The sequence below is a fragment of the Myiozetetes cayanensis genome, unplaced genomic scaffold, assembly GCF_022539395.1.
Source record: "Myiozetetes cayanensis isolate MyiCay16 unplaced genomic scaffold, myiCay2020 scf7, whole genome shotgun sequence".
Classification (NCBI taxonomy): domain Eukaryota; kingdom Metazoa; phylum Chordata; class Aves; order Passeriformes; family Tyrannidae; genus Myiozetetes; species Myiozetetes cayanensis.
The window spans coordinates 20,976,048-20,994,161 of NW_026087964.1; the positions used below are offsets into that span (position 1 = coordinate 20,976,048).

General features: G+C 40.0%; 1 protein-coding gene across 1 annotated transcript in view; it reads left to right on the top strand.

The window, feature by feature from the left end:
• Positions 1 to 15,486, top strand: part of LIMCH1 (LIM and calponin homology domains 1) — a 183,585-nt gene extending 168,099 nt beyond the window's left edge. The window contains exons 28-34 of the mRNA XM_050337872.1: positions 300 to 436; positions 1,226 to 1,350; positions 3,066 to 3,189; positions 6,188 to 6,265; positions 8,850 to 8,958; positions 9,845 to 9,947; positions 12,395 to 15,486. Coding sequence (XP_050193829.1) covers positions 300 to 436; positions 1,226 to 1,350; positions 3,066 to 3,189; positions 6,188 to 6,265; positions 8,850 to 8,958; positions 9,845 to 9,947; positions 12,395 to 12,420 — 702 coding nt within the window. The 3' untranslated portion in view covers positions 12,421 to 15,486. The remainder of the gene's footprint in view (positions 1 to 299; positions 437 to 1,225; positions 1,351 to 3,065; positions 3,190 to 6,187; positions 6,266 to 8,849; positions 8,959 to 9,844; positions 9,948 to 12,394) is intronic.
• The last annotated feature ends 2,628 nt before the right edge of the window (positions 15,487 to 18,114 follow it).

Sequence of the window (18,114 nt, forward strand, 5' to 3'; positions counted from 1 at the left end):
AAGTCCAATGGGAGACTGTTTAGACTGTCAAAGTAATTCAAGGATTTCTGCCAAAAATTGGTTGGTCCCTTACTTTTTTTGTGTTCAGTTTAGTCCGATTAGTTGACTGTTTCAGCTAAAGTCTTGATTAGATCCAATGTTACCCTTACCAGATTCAAATGGTTCCACAGTATAAATGTGTAATGTTCTTTCTGATAATAAGGTCTGTCAAAACAAGGTAACTAAGGACTGTACTTTTCCCATGTGTGTGCCAATGCCAAATTCAAAGGGAACTCCTTGTTCCTTCTTCTGTCTTCTAGAACTCAGCTAATTCAAACAGCTGTCCAGAAGAAGATAAACAAAAAGAAGTTACAAGGCAGAAAAAGCTGCTCTGGGAGCAGGACAGTACTCCATCTCTGAAAAGCAAGGAAAATGAACTCTGGCAAGAAAAGAGGAGGTATGTATCAAGCCTAAGCATTTTATAGCCCTGTGGAGCTTTGTGTACTGTAGACTCCTGGGATGTCACATCTGTCCATGATGCTGGAGCGTCAGCATCTGGTGGCCTGGCGATAGATGCAATGTATCGTTATTCCCTCGCCCTGCAGGGTTATGCACGTGTGGCAATGCACAGCGCTGGTTGAGCATATCAGAAGGCTGGTCTTGTTGGTGTATGGCTTTGCCAAGAGGCTGTCACATCAACCAGATCAGACCTTAGACAGCTCAGACATGTCTGTATGTCACTGCACTGTGTCTTGTGTACAATTCACAAGCCTTTTGAATGAATGAAGGAACAGTAGCTGTTTTCACTCAGAATCTGAGTGACATTGCCTGGCTATCTCAGAAGGACCATCCCCAAACTTGCCAGGTGGCGTTCAAAGTCCTGGACTTTGCCCAGCTGCTAATTAGCAGGTTTCACAAAGAGGAGAGTCATCTGATGATGCTGAGCACTGTATAGAGAACATGGATAAAAGCTTTTTCTCTGTCAAAGAAGGCACGTTTCATAAATCCAAAATGATCTTCAGCACATCTAAGTGGCAGTTTGAGGTAAGCAGGAAGACTTGGCCTATTTGGAGACGAACTTGTTAATTCATGAAAGTTATCCTCATTGCTTTGTCACTGCTGATACAATAATAAAACTCTTTTTGCAAAAAATAGACTGATATTCAAAAGTCTGATTTTGCCATTATATTCTAGGTAAAATTTTTCCTGACTTTATTTATACAATGTGACTTATTTTTATTGTCAGTGGAAATAAAGTGCTCTCAGGATACCCAGAGACGGGTATCTTGAAAGGAGGAAGTGAACAAGAGCACCACATGCCGGTGATGGAGCACAGCTCACCTGCCAGGCTGAATCTGCCATTGACTCAGGGTGAGAATAAGACTCTTAATATGCATGTATTCTTTTCTAGATAGGAATTTTAGCAGAAATCTAACTCAAAGAATTTTGGAAATTGACAGTACACATGTATATTCTAAATCAGAATGTCTCAGACTAAAAAGTTTTTTCAGACAGCAAAGATAGATGTGTTAAGGTGAAATCTAAATTCTTCTTGTTTTTATCAAAGATGATAGTTTTAGCAGGTGGTAGGGGTCTTGTTTGTAGGTCCCCATGTTCACAGTAGCAGTTAAGAACAGTTATCTTCCATCTTTTACATAATCTTGCATAAATAGGACTTACCTTTATACAGAGAGCATATTTCCAACACTTATTTTGTGTTTTGATAGCTAATTAGATTCTTTATGTCCATTTCAGTCCAGTAAAAATCACTACATGTCATATGTAACCTTTTCAAGACAAGCCTAAATTGACACTTGCTTCAATTTTGTCATTAAAAAGTCTGATGACATTTAAAGTTAATTGATTGTTTTTAAGCTCCCATAAGTATTGATGTTTTTTGAATGAAGAAATTTCCCCAAAGAATTGCTGTCAAGAGGGTCACTATAAGACAAAAGAGGCAAATTCACTAATTTAGCATCATTATCTAATACAAGTGAACAGTGGAACATAAATAATTAGGGCTAAAACCAGAAAGTGAATGTAGATTTTGAAATCCAGTTATAGATTTTTGTTTTCAATCCAGCATAAAAATTCATGATTCTAAAAAATGAAGTGTATATGGATGGAAAAGTTTTCTGTGTTATTGCTTGCTCCAGATGCATATTGAGTTTAATAAACTTAGTAGGTTTGCTTTCCTTGTCTCAGTTTTATTGTATTCTTAGTGCATTGATAAGGGTTGCTCAAAAACAAACAAACAAAAATATATTACCCAGCAATACATCCTTGTGGATTTGTAGTAGTGATTAAGTAAACTTAACAGGTTTGACAGTTTTTAACTACTTCTGCTAATCACGGTTTTTCTAGGTTCTTTTCAGCAATTTGTTCCCCTACAAGTATTCTGACAGTTCCTTCCTTACCTCTTAAAGCATCACATCTTTGCTCTCTCCTTAAGCCCTTAAATAGTCAGGACCATAGTTTTATTGTTTTGACATCAAAATGAGATAAAAGGCCTTTCATAGGCCCCAGCAAAGTTTTTATTCTCTAAACCATCTGGTTGGTGCATGGCAGGGTAAGGCTTCTCCCCAGCCTGTGAGCCACAAAATTCGTCTTGAAGGGTCCAGGTAATGCACTGTTTCTCAAAGATGGGATGATTGGCTGCCTGGGCATCACACAGATCATTGCGTATTGCTGGGAGGCTGTTATTGTCACTTAGCCTTGGGTGACCATCTGAAGCAGAGAAGGAGATTACAAGGGAATTACTGTTTGTCAGTAGGCTTATGGAGAGCAGTGATTACACTGTTCCCTTAACTCTTGTTATTGAGAAATATGGATCCTCCGGCACCACAGAAGTTTCAGTGTCTCTGGTGCTTCCTTCATTATGACAATAATACTTTATTTTCCCAAGTGTTGTTCATGAATGGCTGTTTGACCTTGCCCTTTCCCCCTTCAGAAACTGAGATTCAGCAGCAGGGGAGGTCAAGTGGATGTGAAGGTAATGCAAAGGAAGCATTGTTCCCTAGAGGACTTCTGATGTAACCAAACAAAATTTGCCTCAAATACTGAGTTTTCCCCACCTCTGGTTGTAGACGCCTCCTGGAATCAGCAGTTGCTGACAAAGCAATCTCCGCATCGCACGGAGGACATTCGGCAGAGACCGTTCTCGGGCCAGACTGCAGGACAACAGCCAAGCTCTGCAGGGGAAGCAAGGAGGTGAGAACGTAAAGGTTACTGGAGAGACTGAGGTGTCCTCCTTGCTCTGTTCTCCCTTATATTCCTACTCAGCATTCTTTAGGTTAAGTTTTGTTAGTCCTTGAGTATGAAGACACATTTGATTCCTGGCCTTCCCACCAAGACTGCTAACATTTATCTACTTTGTTTCTCCTTACAGGCACCCCTGTTACTAATTTAAAGAGAAAACACACCCTCTGCTTGCTTCTATCTTCTTTCTCCTTCACTCTTTAAGCACTCATGTGCATAACTTTTCTTGTGCCTAATTTGTTAAGTTCCTGAGACAAACATTTATAGCTAGCAAGTGGATAAATATCAGGGTGGGAATGTCAGGTTAAGTCTGCCTCTTTGAAGTTGGTATCCAAGAACTTCATTCCCAAGCTTCCAAACACAAATCAATTGCTACTTTCTAGTCCTTTAGGTATTATAGCTTTTAAAAGAAGATACATAAAGATTAGTATTTTCTTTCTGCTGTAAATTTTAGGGAGGTCTTTTGTGTGAGAAAGGAACATCTGTTTTCATTAGCATGGATATTGCCCCCACCATGGGAGTAACTCTTAAAGCAGTACAGCAGGTGAAAATTGGCAAGGCAGCTGGGGTTGACGGAATACCACCTGAAATCTGGAAGCACGGTGGCCAAGCACTCTGTGCTAAGTTTCATGAATTTGTGGTGTGCTGTTGGGAACGAGGTGAACTGCCTTCAGACCTTCGTGACGCTGTCATCGTCACCTTGTACAAGAGGAAAGGAGATAAATCAGACTGCTCAAATTACTGAGGTATTACTCTGCTCTCCATCGCTGGTAAAATCCTTGCAAGAATTCTTTTGAATAGATTAATGCCCACCATAGCAGAAGATCTTCTACCTGAAAGCCAGTGTGGTTTCCGAGCCAACAGAGGTACCACAGACATGGTATTTGTTCTCAGACAACTGCAAGAGAAGTGCAGGGAAAAGAGCAAAGGTCTCTATGTTACCTTTGTTGATCTCACCAAGGCTTTTGATACTGTGAGCAGAAAAGGTCTGTGGCAGATTTTGGAACGTTTAGGATGTCCTCCCAAGTTCCTCAAAATGATCATCTCGCTTCATGAGGACCAGCGCGGCCAAGTGAGACATGGTGACGCACTTTCTGAACCCTTTCCAAAAGCCAATGGTGTGAAGCAAGGCTGCGTTCTCGCACCAACTTTATTCACAGTCTTCTTCAGCATGATGCTCCAAAGGGCCACGGCAGACCTCGATGATGAAAATGGTGTCTACATTCGATATCGTACGGACGGGAGCCTGTTCAACCTAAGGCGACTGAAGGCTCACACTAAGACCTTAAATCATCTTACCCGTGAGCTGCTTTACGCTGATGATGCTGCCCTCGTTGCCCACACAGAAGTAGCTCTGCAGCGTTTAACATCCTGCTTTGCAGAGGCTGCTGAGCTTTTTGGACTGGAAGTCAGCTTGAAGAAAACAGAAGTTTTATATCAGCCTGCACCTCAGGAAGTCTCCCATCATCCCCATATCACCATTGGTGAAACAGAGCTCAAATCAGTCCAGCAGTTTAATTACCTGGGAAGCATCATCTCCTCAGATGGTAAGATTGATGCAGAAATAGACAACAGGTTAGCAAAGGCATACAGAACTTTTGGTAAACTCCATAAAAGAGTGTGGCAAAACAAACACCTGAAGAAAAGTACTAAGATCAGTGTGTACAGAGCCATTGTACTGTCTACTCTTTTATATGGATCTGAATCATGGGACATTTACCGGCACCACTTGCGTCTCTTAGAACGTACAATTGCTGCCTCCGTACAATTCTGAACATCCACTGGACTGACTCTGTGACCAACACGTCTGTCCTTGAACAGGCAGCAGTCACGAGCATTGAGGCCATGCTGCTGAGAACACAGCTGCGCTGGGCAGGGCACGTCTCCAGGATGCAGGACTACTGCCTCCCTAAGATCGTGCTCTATGGGGAACTTGCCACTGGCTGCCGCAAGAGGGGAGCCCCGAAGAGGAGATACAAGGACTGCCTGAAACAATCCCTCAGCCTTGGCCATATTGATCAGCACCATTGGTCTACCCTGGCCTCCAATCGGGAGGCCTGGAGACACACCATCTATAACGCTGCTGCTGCTTTTGAGAACACACGCAGGATCACTGTCGAGGAGAAAAGACAACGCAGAAAGAATCGCGTCTTGTCAATATCACCTGGGGAGTCTTTCTGCTGTGCCTTCTACAACCAGACTTGGCTATCTCGCATTGGCCTTTTTAGTCATCAGCGCGTTTATAGCAAACATGGGTAGAACCCCTCTCAAATCTTTGTTCGCGAAGCCTAGCCATGATCATGATATGAACACGGTCTTCTGCAGAACATCTTACTTCTATGAAGCTTGTATCCAGTCAAATCTAATTTAGAGTGAGATTTGATTACCTATTCCTCAGAACAAACTGCTTGTGCATGTGTTTGAGAAAAACTCTTATTTAATCTGTAAACAGTTTTAAGCGGGGAGAGTTTGAATCAATCCTACAATTTCTGATTATAAAAACCATTTTTTTTCTCAGCAGACTCTTTCAGAGTAGAATGGATACAAACTAACCATTATCTAAATAAACCACCTTTCAGTGTTGGTAGCTACCTTTTTACTCAGTAAAGGACCAACAGAGAGTACAGTGTGGTGTGGCTTGGCTTAACCCTCCTTCACCATGATGGTTGCTATGTTGGGTTGATGGAGTGGGCAGGAGTCTCCACATGGCTGATCACCTTGTGAGTTACCTGACTGAGCAGTAGCAAGCAGACTAAGACTCAGAGCCAAAAACTGTGTCCTATTTTTCATTGTATCAAAATGGCAATGGACAAAAATTTGTAACTTTTTTACCTCATATAAAATCTTTAGACTGGGAATTCTGAAATTCACCAGCTGGAATTTTTCCATACAAAACCTGGTTTTAATTGTCCTTCAGGTGTAGTAATGCACATTCTCTCCTGTGTTTCAGGACGGGTTATCATGAGAACTTCCGATCTGGGCCGTCATCTCCCTGTTCTCCTGCTGCTCTGAGTCAGTCACCCAACAGGTACTAAAGGTCAATAAGGAATTTTGCAGACCAAACTCATCTTGTAGTCACTGGTGAACTGCTGCAGTGTAAATCACATTAGTATTATGTGGAGGCACTATTAATTCTACTAAATGTTGCAGTTCATAACCGTCTCCAGGGGATAACCATGTAGCTCCCTCTCCCATATTTCTTGCTTGCTTCAGCACTATTGTTATGTTTTCAAATAACACAGTTTAGAAAGCAGCTGTAGGACTCTTGCATGGTCTTTGAAATGTCAATGAAACTGAAATAGGACAATGTAAGTCTCAGTCAAAGAAAGCAGTTAAGTGTGAGTTCAGAGCACTTAAACCAAAGGGTGTCAATTTTGAATAGTCACATGCTCAGGAGTAAGGTATGTTTTGAACATTTCAACATTTGCTGATTTAAAAAGAAATTCTTCCTTTGCTTTCCAAACTTGAAACACATTTTGCTGTTTTGCTGAGTTTACTTTACCTGCATTCATGCTAATCTCCGAGAGATTTAAATCTCTTAAGTGATCTGTGCAGCCTTTAGCGAGTTATGTGTACCAAGTCTAAATAAATGTTAACTGTAGCCTGATTGAATCACTAATAATTTGGGGTATATTAAAATCAGTTGACTTAATAAATAGGGTAAATTAATACAACAAAGAACATAACAAGTTTTGTTCTATGTAAATTACATTTTTCTTCACATTTCATAGCAAGGCCTTTCTTCTTATGTCACTTTCATTGACATGAAACTACTGGAATTTTTTTATGTGAACAATTTATTATATTTTTCTAATTTTAGCTGCAGTTTTGGTGGGATTCCAGATAATTTTGTGCTATAGGTAGCTAGTTGTGATAGCTATTTCATATTATTTAGCAGCTATATTCTGAGACCCTTTTCCAAAATCTTTTCCTGAAATAAATCTTAGTTTTGAAAACAATGGATGGTATGTAATTAGTTATTCCAGTAAAACTTTAGAAGACTCTTAAAAATTTCCCAAAGTGCTTTATGCTTTGTTCCAACACTTTAACTTGTCCTTATGACTCTCGTAGTGGAGAAGTGAAAACAAAGGTGGACTTGAGAACAACATAGAAGCAGAATGCTTAAGGTTGTAGAAGGGATGGAAAAAAAACCCAGAAAAGTTATTTTAAAAGCAATAATGATCAAGACAGTGATGTGTCTGTGCTGTCTGTATACATGGTGGACTCAGGAGTGACAGGGATTAAATGGAAGCAAGGACTGTTTTCTAATTATAATGAGTGTTTCTGCTACTTCTATCTCTCTTTCTCTCTTTTTTTTTTTTTTTTTTCTTTTAAAATGGCTTTTTGGTCATGCTGCAGATGCTGCAGTCCTGATCTGTCTCTGTCAATGGCTTATTATGTTGCTACATCAAAACCTTAAAGCAAGACATTGTAAACTTGCTTATCTGTGTACAATTTCATCAAACCATCTTTTCAAAACTCATGAAGTATCGCAAAGTTTCTCTCCTGGTTTCAGCTCTGAATGAATAAAACTGGATGACCCATAATGGCAAGGGATCCCTTTTGGTCTCAGGTTCATCTCACAAGACCAATCATCAGTTCTGGCAGGGTGACAGGCAGGTGAGAAGGGAGGAGCATGAAACATATAGAAAGTGGGCTCCTGGACTGCTGTTAAAACCATTATGAAAAAGAGTCCCAGTTATTAGTGGGGCTCTGAACTTTCACCCAACTGTCACCCAGCAGCAGATTTAATGGAGAGGTCTAGATGGGACTGCTGAAGGAATGAGTTGAAGTATTTTTTGCATTGCAAGTGGAGATCAAATTTCAGTTTTTCTCTAACTAGTTGTTATACTAACTGGCACGTAGCTGCAGCAGCATAGACTGAAAATAGTTAGCCAGTGCCTGGTCTGTGCTACTGCAGTTACACTGCCACTGCTGACTTCCCAGCTTGTTTAGGTGCAAGAGTAGCAATCCTGTTTTCTGACTTGCAGTGAGCAAGTCCATTTGCAAACAAACTGATGAATTTCCAGGCTAAGAATCTGACTTGGGTAATTTGTGTGAACATCTGCTTTGATTGCTGTGCCATTGACTAAGGCCAGGTACACTTTACTATGAGAGTGGTGAGGCATTGGAACAGGTTGCCTGCAGATGTTGTGGACTCCCTGTTGCTGGGGTGTAGACCTGGTTGCATGAGGCTCTGAGTAAGCTGGTCTAGTGGTAGGTTCCCTGCCAGTGGCAGGACAGGTTAGAACTAAATGGTCTTTAAGGTCCCTCCCAACCCTAACCATTCTGTGAGTCTATGAGTCCACAAGTATGATTCCTTGCCAAATGGACCTCTGTTAAGAGATTTGCATCTTCCTTGATCTAGCACAACAGACTGGCAGGGAAATGTGTCTGAACTGCTGTGCATGCAAACATTTTAAATCCTGTGCTTGGCTGTCTGCAAGGCAGACTGACTCAATAACATGGCTGAAGGCTCATAGTGTATTCACGTGAACCCCCCACCCCAGTGCTCCTTCCTCCCATCCTGTCCCTCTCCATAACCATGTCTAAACATTTGGCTCCATTTTGTCATCACTTGCTGTTTACTTGAAGCCATGTTTATCTCCTAGGTCTGTCAGTGGAAAGAAGCTTTGCTCTACCTGTGGGCTCCCTCTTGGAAAAGGAGCTGCCATGATTATTGAAACACTCGGTCTTTATTTCCATATCCAGTGCTTCAGGGTATGTTTCTTGCTTTATTAAGAAAAATCCCAAGTCATGCACACTGCAAGTAGAGAGTGTATTGAGGGCTGTAGATGTGAAATTGAAAATGAGAGGACCAAGGGATTTGCATATTTGTTATGTAGGTCTGTTTGTGTGTGTTTGTAAAGAAGTGGAAATAATGCAAATAACATGTTATTTTGCAGTCAGACATGTTAATTGGACTAAAACCTCTGACTGAGCGAGCAAACTTAGCTTCCACACTTACAGGGGGAAACATCATATAATTTCACTATTGCAATTTTTTGTTGTTGTTCTTGGGTTTTTTTCCTTCCAAAAACATGGTCAGTCTCAAAGCCATCTTTGATCTGACCCATGGTTGGAAAGCTTTGGCTGTGGAATGAATTATGTATTCTGGCTTTCACTGGACTTCTCAACAGAAATACTTCTTGACTGTTCTTGAGTGTTTCAGTTTGGAAACAACTCAAAGTGTTCTCTAGAGAACTCAGAAAGTCCATTTCCATTATGTCTGGCCCAAGTGATACTAGACATTTATGAAGCCTTTTTTAAGTTTTAGACATTTACCCAAACTAAACTCTGGCCTCTCTAAGCTTTATCCATCACAACTGGACAGGCTCCAAAACGCAACCTTAAAATCTGATGTCCCTTACAATCGCTAGACTTCACTTCTGTATAGGTGGAGGCTGCTGAAATCAAGTCCTAAACACTTCTGACTGTAAAAAAACCCTCTCACTGATTTGCGGTGTTCCCTGGGAGTAGGGGTTGGGTTCTAGGAGGGTGTTTTTTCTCGCTGTTCAAAGAACTACTGAAACAGAAGTAAAAATTTGGGAAGAGTTGTGACATTAGGGCATGGTCTCTCTTACTTTCTTTGTTCTTCAACTGACAGTGTGGCATTTGCAAGGGACAGCTGGGAGATGCAGCAAGTGGGACAGATGTCAGGATTAGAAATGGTCTTCTTAACTGCAATGATTGTTATATCCGATCCAGAAGTAAGTACCAAATCCTGTCCAAAGGACAGGGAACTCTAAAAATACTGTTGCCATGATTTTAACTGGTGGATTTTTCTCCTCCTGGCTTTGACACTCAGGCATAGCTTTGCCATGGAAATAGGAACTTTCTCATACTATTTTAATTATTTTTTCATATCTGAAAAGGTTTCCATGCCCACTGAATTTTGCCCAGAGGATCTCCGCTCAGCAGTATTAGACTTAAAGGCTGTTTCTGTGCGTAAATATAAACTCATACACAATGCACATGCACTGCATGACCTGGAGGCTTGGATCTCTCACATCATGTGAGAAAATATAGATAACTTTACTAGATCTTGGACCCTTGGTTGTGTTTGGAGAAGTTCCTGGTTTTTATGTTTTCAGGCCTCCTTTTTGCAGACAAAACAGTCATGTAAAATATTAAGAACATTCTATAACTCATAGTGAATCCTTGTGATGGCATCCCCAGAACATATTCTAAATAGTGTTGAATGCCATAGATTTTGAAGAATGAGACAGACAATTGCATATCAGAAAAAGACTTGATGCATTTTTCTGCCTTAGAGTAGGTCACCTGAATGTCCTTCGGAGTCCTGGATTTCTGTGACTGATACCAAATTACTAGAGCATTTCAGCTTCCCCCTGATGTCACAGTGATATGAGATGGGCAGTGCCATGCTGGCTTCCACTTTGTGGAAAACAGTACGGTGCAAGAAAAAACAGCAGCAGTAATCATTGTCTTCCTGTTAAATACTATTTAGTATATTCACTGCCTTCAGTTCCAACTGATAAGTGGAAATATAGAGCTCTTTTCGCTTAGTATTTCCCTTCTCTTCTCTCAAAAGCAGTGGCTGTAGAAATCCAGGAACAGGAAAAGTATCTCCATATACTGTGCAGAAGAATAGGCACGTTTTCTCTAATGCTTCAGGAAAGAGATATTTCCCCATCAGCAGAGCTAGAGGGTGCTATTGTATAACCATTTGTTTGGTGATTTTTTTTTTAAATTCTGCTAAGAGATGTTAGCAACTTTTTGTTATCTATTTAACCTGACATATTTAGAAATAGCTTTTCCCCTTCAGGGTTGATAATGTAAACTTTTCTCATGTGGATGAGATCCTGACCGTAAAATGCAGGTTTGCACATCCATCTTTTCACAAAAAAAGAGAGGAAGGTGATAAAAGTCGTAATTTCCTTTTCTTTTTAATTCTTTTTCCTTAAAAAAAAAAAAAATAGGTCTCTTAAGGATAGATAAGGGTGCAAATAAATTATTTACCATCTTATATTCTGTAGAAATCACCCTCTCGATCATCATTTGTACAGCAGTGTTGCTAGAAAATGCATTACAGAACTGTGTAAAGTGTTTCATGCAGCAATGTTTTGCATTTGTACATATCTAACAGAATGGTAAGCAGGTCCATGACAGAGGGAATAGGTTTTGAGGAAATGTATAGTTCCTGAAGAATAATAACAGCAAGAGGTCTGTCTTTTTTACCACAAATTGCTTCTTCCTCATGGAAAAATCTCAGATTTCAGTTAGTTGAATTGAAGTTACACTGACTGTTGTTGACAATTCAAAGGGATACTATGTGATTTTGATAGAACTGCAAATATGGATAGTTGCTAATTTTTAACTAAAATTTGATGGACTCCACACCTGAAATACAGAACGAACTGGTGCCATGCCAGTGTTTTGCCTTTGAGTTCTGGGAAGTGTGATGCAAAATGTGAAATCAATTGGTTGATTACATGGCTTGTACCTTCCTGCCCACATGGCTGCATATGAAAACCTGTGCTGCAACTTATTTGAAGATGTGGATGATTCTGTTTCAAAATAAATGATCAAAGATCTCAAGAAAAGCATTAAAGATTATGTATTGGTCCAGGGTCCAAAATATTCCTGTTTCTCAAGGATAGAGTTTTATTGGTACGTTGTTTCTGTACAACAGAACCTCACAAGGAAGGAAACTCAGTATTCAGTGTCAAACACCAGGAATAGTTACAGGTTTGTGAGTGTCAAAGTCAAAGGCAAGAAGTAAATTCATGGGATTCCCTATATGGCCAGTTAACACAAGGGGTCTGTATCACCATGTAACACAAACTAGGCACAGCTGAAGATGACTCATCAGCCCTTTGCTAAAACTGTTTTACCACTGCAGAGCCTGAAACGAAACAAATAAACCCACAAGTACTTTTGGAGTAAAATAAAATAAAAGTTCATGCAGAATGCATTCATCACATGGCAAGGAAAATATGTTTCCATTGGAATTATGCTGAATCCTTCTTTGTAGTTAGTGCCCCAACTCTGCAGGAAGAAGAAAAAGCGGGGCACAGGTGATATATAATTTCAGATGCAGTTTTTTGAATAGTAGAGATCATGTGAGGAAAAGTCTATATTTGTTTGTTAAAATTTGTCAACAAATGACTTGTTTTGGTTTTGTTTTACCCAGCTGCTGGACAGCCAACTACATTGTGACATGACTTTCAGTCCTAATAACTTTCAAGAAGGAACTCTCTTCTCGTATGTATCGGCTGCCTCCAGACAATCACTTGTAAAAGCTTGAATCCATGGACATGATGGCTTTCATCTCGTTTTTAAAAACTCACAAAAAAGCTGCATCTGCTCCTTTGAAATGCAATATGTTGTTTTTTGCTTTCTTAAGAAATTTGCAAAATGTGTATGACCATGTTTGGGAAGGCAAAGCCTAAGTAGTACAAAAAAAAAAAATCCCACCTTTCGGGTATGCTTATGATTTCCAGTCTGTTACCTTGTCCTTCTGAAAGTAATAAGAAAATAAACATGCAATAAAGCTGTTTTGTTTTAATATTTCTAGGAATTAAAAAGTTTAAGTTTACAGAACCTTTATAGATTATGCCAATTCGAACTGAGAAGTAATTTTAAGATAGTATCTAATCAGTGCATTTGGAAAACAACTAAACATCACAGCACGACCTCTCTGTTATAACTGAAGCTATAACTTTTTTTATACAGAGACTAGTTTGATAATACATCCTGTAATTCTGAAGCATTTTGTGTTTATATTACCTTCCGTGGAGGGTAGGAGTTATACAAATAAATTATTGCACCTTAGCGATAGGATTTTTTGTTTGTGTACCTCAAGTAATGTTCATGACTATAGCTTAATATTCTCTCAAATAAAGATTTCTTCATTAAACCTGAAGACTGCATACCGTTAACAAGGGCAAGATTCCCATCAGGAGCAATCCTTCTTACTAAGTTCAGCAGCCTGTGTTGTTGCTAAACTCAATGAAAGATGGTATGGGGGAGACTCAGCTGAGTTGTGAGTCTCCGCGCTGCAGTTTGATACTATGATGAAGCTTTTCTCTTTGGCATGTAAATTGCCAATCGAGGGTTCAAGTTGTTTAGAGATCTGCTCATTCACTTGCAAATAATGCACTTGGTTGAAATCTCATGCAGAGAAACACATGTGGTTTGGGTTCTCTTCAGAGCAGAGAATTAGGCAGCCTTGAGCCATCCACCCAAAATAAGTCAACAAAAGCCAAGAGTGTGGAAGGCAGGCAGGGAGGAGGCTGGCAGCAGCAGGCAGAAAAACTAACTTGCCTGTGTTTGGGACAGTTTTCGTTTGTGCTTCTTGATTAGGCATGTGCTCCTTACTAAAGTGATCCAGCAGCTCATTGAAACAGCAGTTCAGCAGTTATCTACAACAAACAGACAAAGTTAGGGATCACGTTGCATCTGTAAAATATCCTAGCACTTTTTGGTAAACAGTTACTGGAAATATCCCATTTTAACTGCTCATTATATATCTTAAAATGGAGGGAAAAAAATTAATTATTCTGCCTTAAAACCGTGATAAATCTAAATGGAGGTTTCTTTTATCTATGTGCATATCTGTTGTCCTTTGATGTGTTGGAAAATGGAAATTAAATAGTTATTAGGGAAGCAATAATTTTGAGGTTTTCTCTAGGTAGCAATTATTTATTGAAATTCTAGAAAGTTGCTTGCATATGAGTTACATAACCATGCAAAACTGCGTGTCATTGAACACCCACGTGCGATGTTGTTGTTGGAGGACATTGTGACTATCTACTGGAAAGTTACATGTTACTTCCTTAATATTGTGCCTTAGAAAATGCAAAGCTGTTGCACACAGTCAGCGATGACTTAGGGATGCAATAAATCCAACAAGCTGAAGTCCTTTATGGAATTCACCCGGGGAATATTTTTAAATAAAAATAAAATAAATGAGACAAATGTTTTGGAACTAAAAGTGATATCCAATATTTTGATCAACAACCTGCATGGCTTACTGTTAAAGGGTTTTAATAACGAGGATGCTTACTCTTTGCACGTGGTCATTGTAACATTTTCCCGCAAAGAATGTGTAACATGAAAATCGAGAAACAGATTTTGTAAGTGACTTCATACATCTCTATAACTCCATGCGCTGCATTAAGGATATGTGAATATATGATGTCTGAACCTAATTTTTAAACAAGACCATGCATGCCTGTGTGTCTGTTGGTATGAGTCACTACCACTGCTTCACCCATGTGATAGAGTTAGATGTGCGAATCGGTCCCCAAGAGTACAAAAAGGGTTGGTTGTCACAGAGGTTAGATCTGCTTCTCATTCATCTAGGGGTAAAGTGCCCAAAAGGCTTAGAACCATGGTTGGCATAAACTGCATGAGCAAGGGGTGGGGTGGGAGTTTGCATCACACTGCAGACACACCAGTGGGTCTCTGGAGTTGCTTAGATATTGATCCCAGTGTCTGTCAATTAGTTTCATATATGCATGTTTTAGCCAAGTTGGTTGTATGTAAAGCAAAATGAAGCAGCGTTTGATGATGACGATTTTTCCCCCTACTGAACATCTATTCACCAACACAGAATAATTTTCAACAGTTTTCTAAATTGTTCTTGCCAACAGCTTATGTTTAATTTTATATTCCCTTCGGAATCTTCAGAATACATGGTAAATTCATTCAGGCAAAGTTTTTTTTCCTTTTTTCTCTAATTTAAACACATAAATGTGATACATTGCTAATCAGGAACTGTGAGCACAGAAAAAATAAAACTTAATTACATTTGAACTGCAGCGTAAATGTATTTGTTACATAAATGATTTATTATTAATAAGCAAATACAATGTATGTAATGGGTTTTAGACCTTTTGGAATTTATTTAGCCTCTTACTATTCCAGAGAACCTGAACAGGTTTCATAACCCATCTGTATTTTACAAGACCATTTTCCATGGTGTATTTTTTCCTTACTCTTGCTATGTAGTGTTATTGATGCAGTTCATCTGTAGTTCTCAATGAATGTCCCAAAGGTTGGTGAACCAGAAGGGGACCATCCTTATCTGCATGTCCATTCAGGGACAAGGATTGCTGTCCTAGCTGGGGTTAATGTTGAATACCAGTTATGCTAATCTGTCCTTTATTTTATTTATTCTAAAATGCCTCTGGAAATTAGGAAATCTTGTCTAAAATGCAACAGCTTTTATAGTAAATGTATGTTTATAAATAAAATGTTGATTACCTTTGGTGGCATTGATTTTACTTACTATAACTAACTTCTATTGCATGCAATGTGCCTGTGAATCTGAATTGCAGAGTAGAGGCTTCTGCTTGGTTTGCGTAGGCTGAGCCAAGCTGTGTTCCCCAGGACTTAGTCTGTGAGATGAGACAATAAAAAAACACATGGTTGAAATGAGAAAATACACTGTGGATTGCCACTGTAAGCTGTAGCCCAGTATTCACAAGAGCACGTGTACCTGTCGTGGTAGAAGATGATCAGAGAAGGCTTTCTGTGAGTCGAACCCAAAGTTCTCAGAAGAACTTTCATCAGTGTTGGTGGACTGTGGTTCAGACTTTCCCTCAACAAAGCACTTTATATATGGCAATGCTAAATATGTAAGTGGTTTATTCCATTTCCACATAGCAAAGATCCTTGAGTTTGTGCTTAGTTTTGCATGTGCTGAGGTATCTCACTAATTCTTTAATCTCAGCAAGTATGTGACTTGTTCTGTGACAAGCAGGAAGTTCATACAAAACTTTAATAACTGCCTCTTCTTCTTCCTTTTAATTGGGTCTTAAGTGGATGATGGGTTTGGGTTTGTGCCAGAAGTGCATCTTGGCTGTTAGATGAGTCATGGGGAAGTACTGACAATTTAATTTTTTTAATTAATTAATTTTTATCCTGGTGTCCTAATAGCAATGGTAGTGGTCTTACATTATTTCTGTATGTCCATCTCTGGACAGAAGGCCAGCAGTCTCTGTGGTGACAAAGGTGTGCTGGGATTCCCGGCAGTGCCATCGGTGCCCTGTCTGCGGGAATGGCTCACTGCCACTGGAGGTTGCTCTGAGGCTGGATTTGGAGTCAGGCAGGCAGCTATTTCTGCTCCAGCAGCTCTGCACCAAGGTTCCTAGGCACCCAGATAAATGCTGCCTGTGGTCCTTAAAAGCCAAGAAAAATGCTGGAAATCCTGTTATGATTTTTTGTAATATTACTTTCTGGTGAATGTGACCCAGCGGCTCTGACCTGCACAGAATCATTTATGATCCTAAAAGGGCGCCAGTGGGCGTGCACTCCTCCAGCACTGATCTAATGCCAAAATAATTTCCCAAACCTTGTAAGAGGGGATTTGTGTCACCTGCTCACTTTTGTCTTCAGGTAGCAAAGGCTCTTAGGAGAGCCCTGAGAGAAACTGCTGTGATAACAAGGCCTTGTCAAGCAGTGGGATGAAGCTGAGGGCATATGGAAGAAATAGGAGGTGCTGGGGGAGAGGAATGGGCTGTTACAGCTGATGTTCAGACATTGGAGCAGAGGATACCCCAGGCAAAGAGGGATGTGTGCCATCTCCCCCAGGAGACCTCTGTGCACCTCCACACCCTGTCCAGGTGTGATGCCTCCATCCCTCCCCTTTCCCCTATCACAGTCTGTCTTACTGCTTATTTTGTGAACATTGATCCTTATCCAGAGAACTCTTTTGGGGGATACTTGAAAGCAGAAAGCTACCACTTTGTTTAGAAAATTAGCTTTAGTTACAATTATTGCTGCCCAATTTAGCAAAGGTTTGGTCTCAGATGTATCCCCTTCCTGATACTGGGAAGCTGGTTAAGTAGTTACTTAATAAACTTTGCAGAGTACAGAGTGGAGGCTCACCCTGCTTTACTTTCCCTTACCAGGCTGGGTAACTGGTGAACAAAAGACGAAAAAATGCTCTTGTCCAGAGACACACTTGCAGTGAAAATCAGAAGGGCTTGTGGGCACTGGAAGTGAGAGATGGCACCAGTGGGCTGGGAAAAAAAAAGATGCCAGTAAAATATATCTCCTGTAAAGGTGAACAGGACACATCTATACTTTTAAAAGCCTCCGGTAGGAACGTAATTTTATCTGAATTTCCTGATAAGGGGAAATGACTAAACTGGAAGCTGCTCAAGTTTTGCAAGCAATAAGAGCCCAAAAAAAGAGATCGAAGGTACAGGGCAGGACGTGACTTTTCCCATGGCACATGGCAGGGGGGGTGGGGAGGTGGTGTCTGCTTTCTTATTCATCTTTGTTATAAAACGTAGCATGAGTTAAACATGTAAGAAGGATGCTTACCTTTCTGAAAAGCTGTAGCTGCTGCTCTGTAGACCTTATGGAATAACCCATGCTCTGCAAAAGTAGCTAGTGGAGCTAACTAAATCCCAAAGCATATGGGGTTTTGAGCCATTTAGGAAAAAAAAATAAATCCATTCTTTAAGACAATCTTATAAGTAAGTCACTGTTAACTCATCCATAGAGTTTATCTGCTTCACTGCATGTGATGCACTGCAAATTTTCTTTCCACATCCATAGTTCACGAGATGCATTTTTTTCTAAACAGATAACCTGCTGTTTAAAACCTGCAGAAACCTGCACATGTCTAGAAACTAAATAAAAAAATACTGAACTGCAAATCTTTCTTTGGAAGAACAGAATTTATCAAACAGAAGAAGAAAGCAAGATTTTAAAAATTCCTTTTGTCTATCACATCCGTTAGATGTAACCACTCCAATGACAAGGATAGGAACAGAGACATGCCATCCACATCTCTGGAAACCACCAGCTCATTTAGAGACAGCCTAATAATAATTAAAACAGACTACTTCCTATTTGCCCCTTTCAAAGAAAATAGAACAGCACTATGCCTTGAGT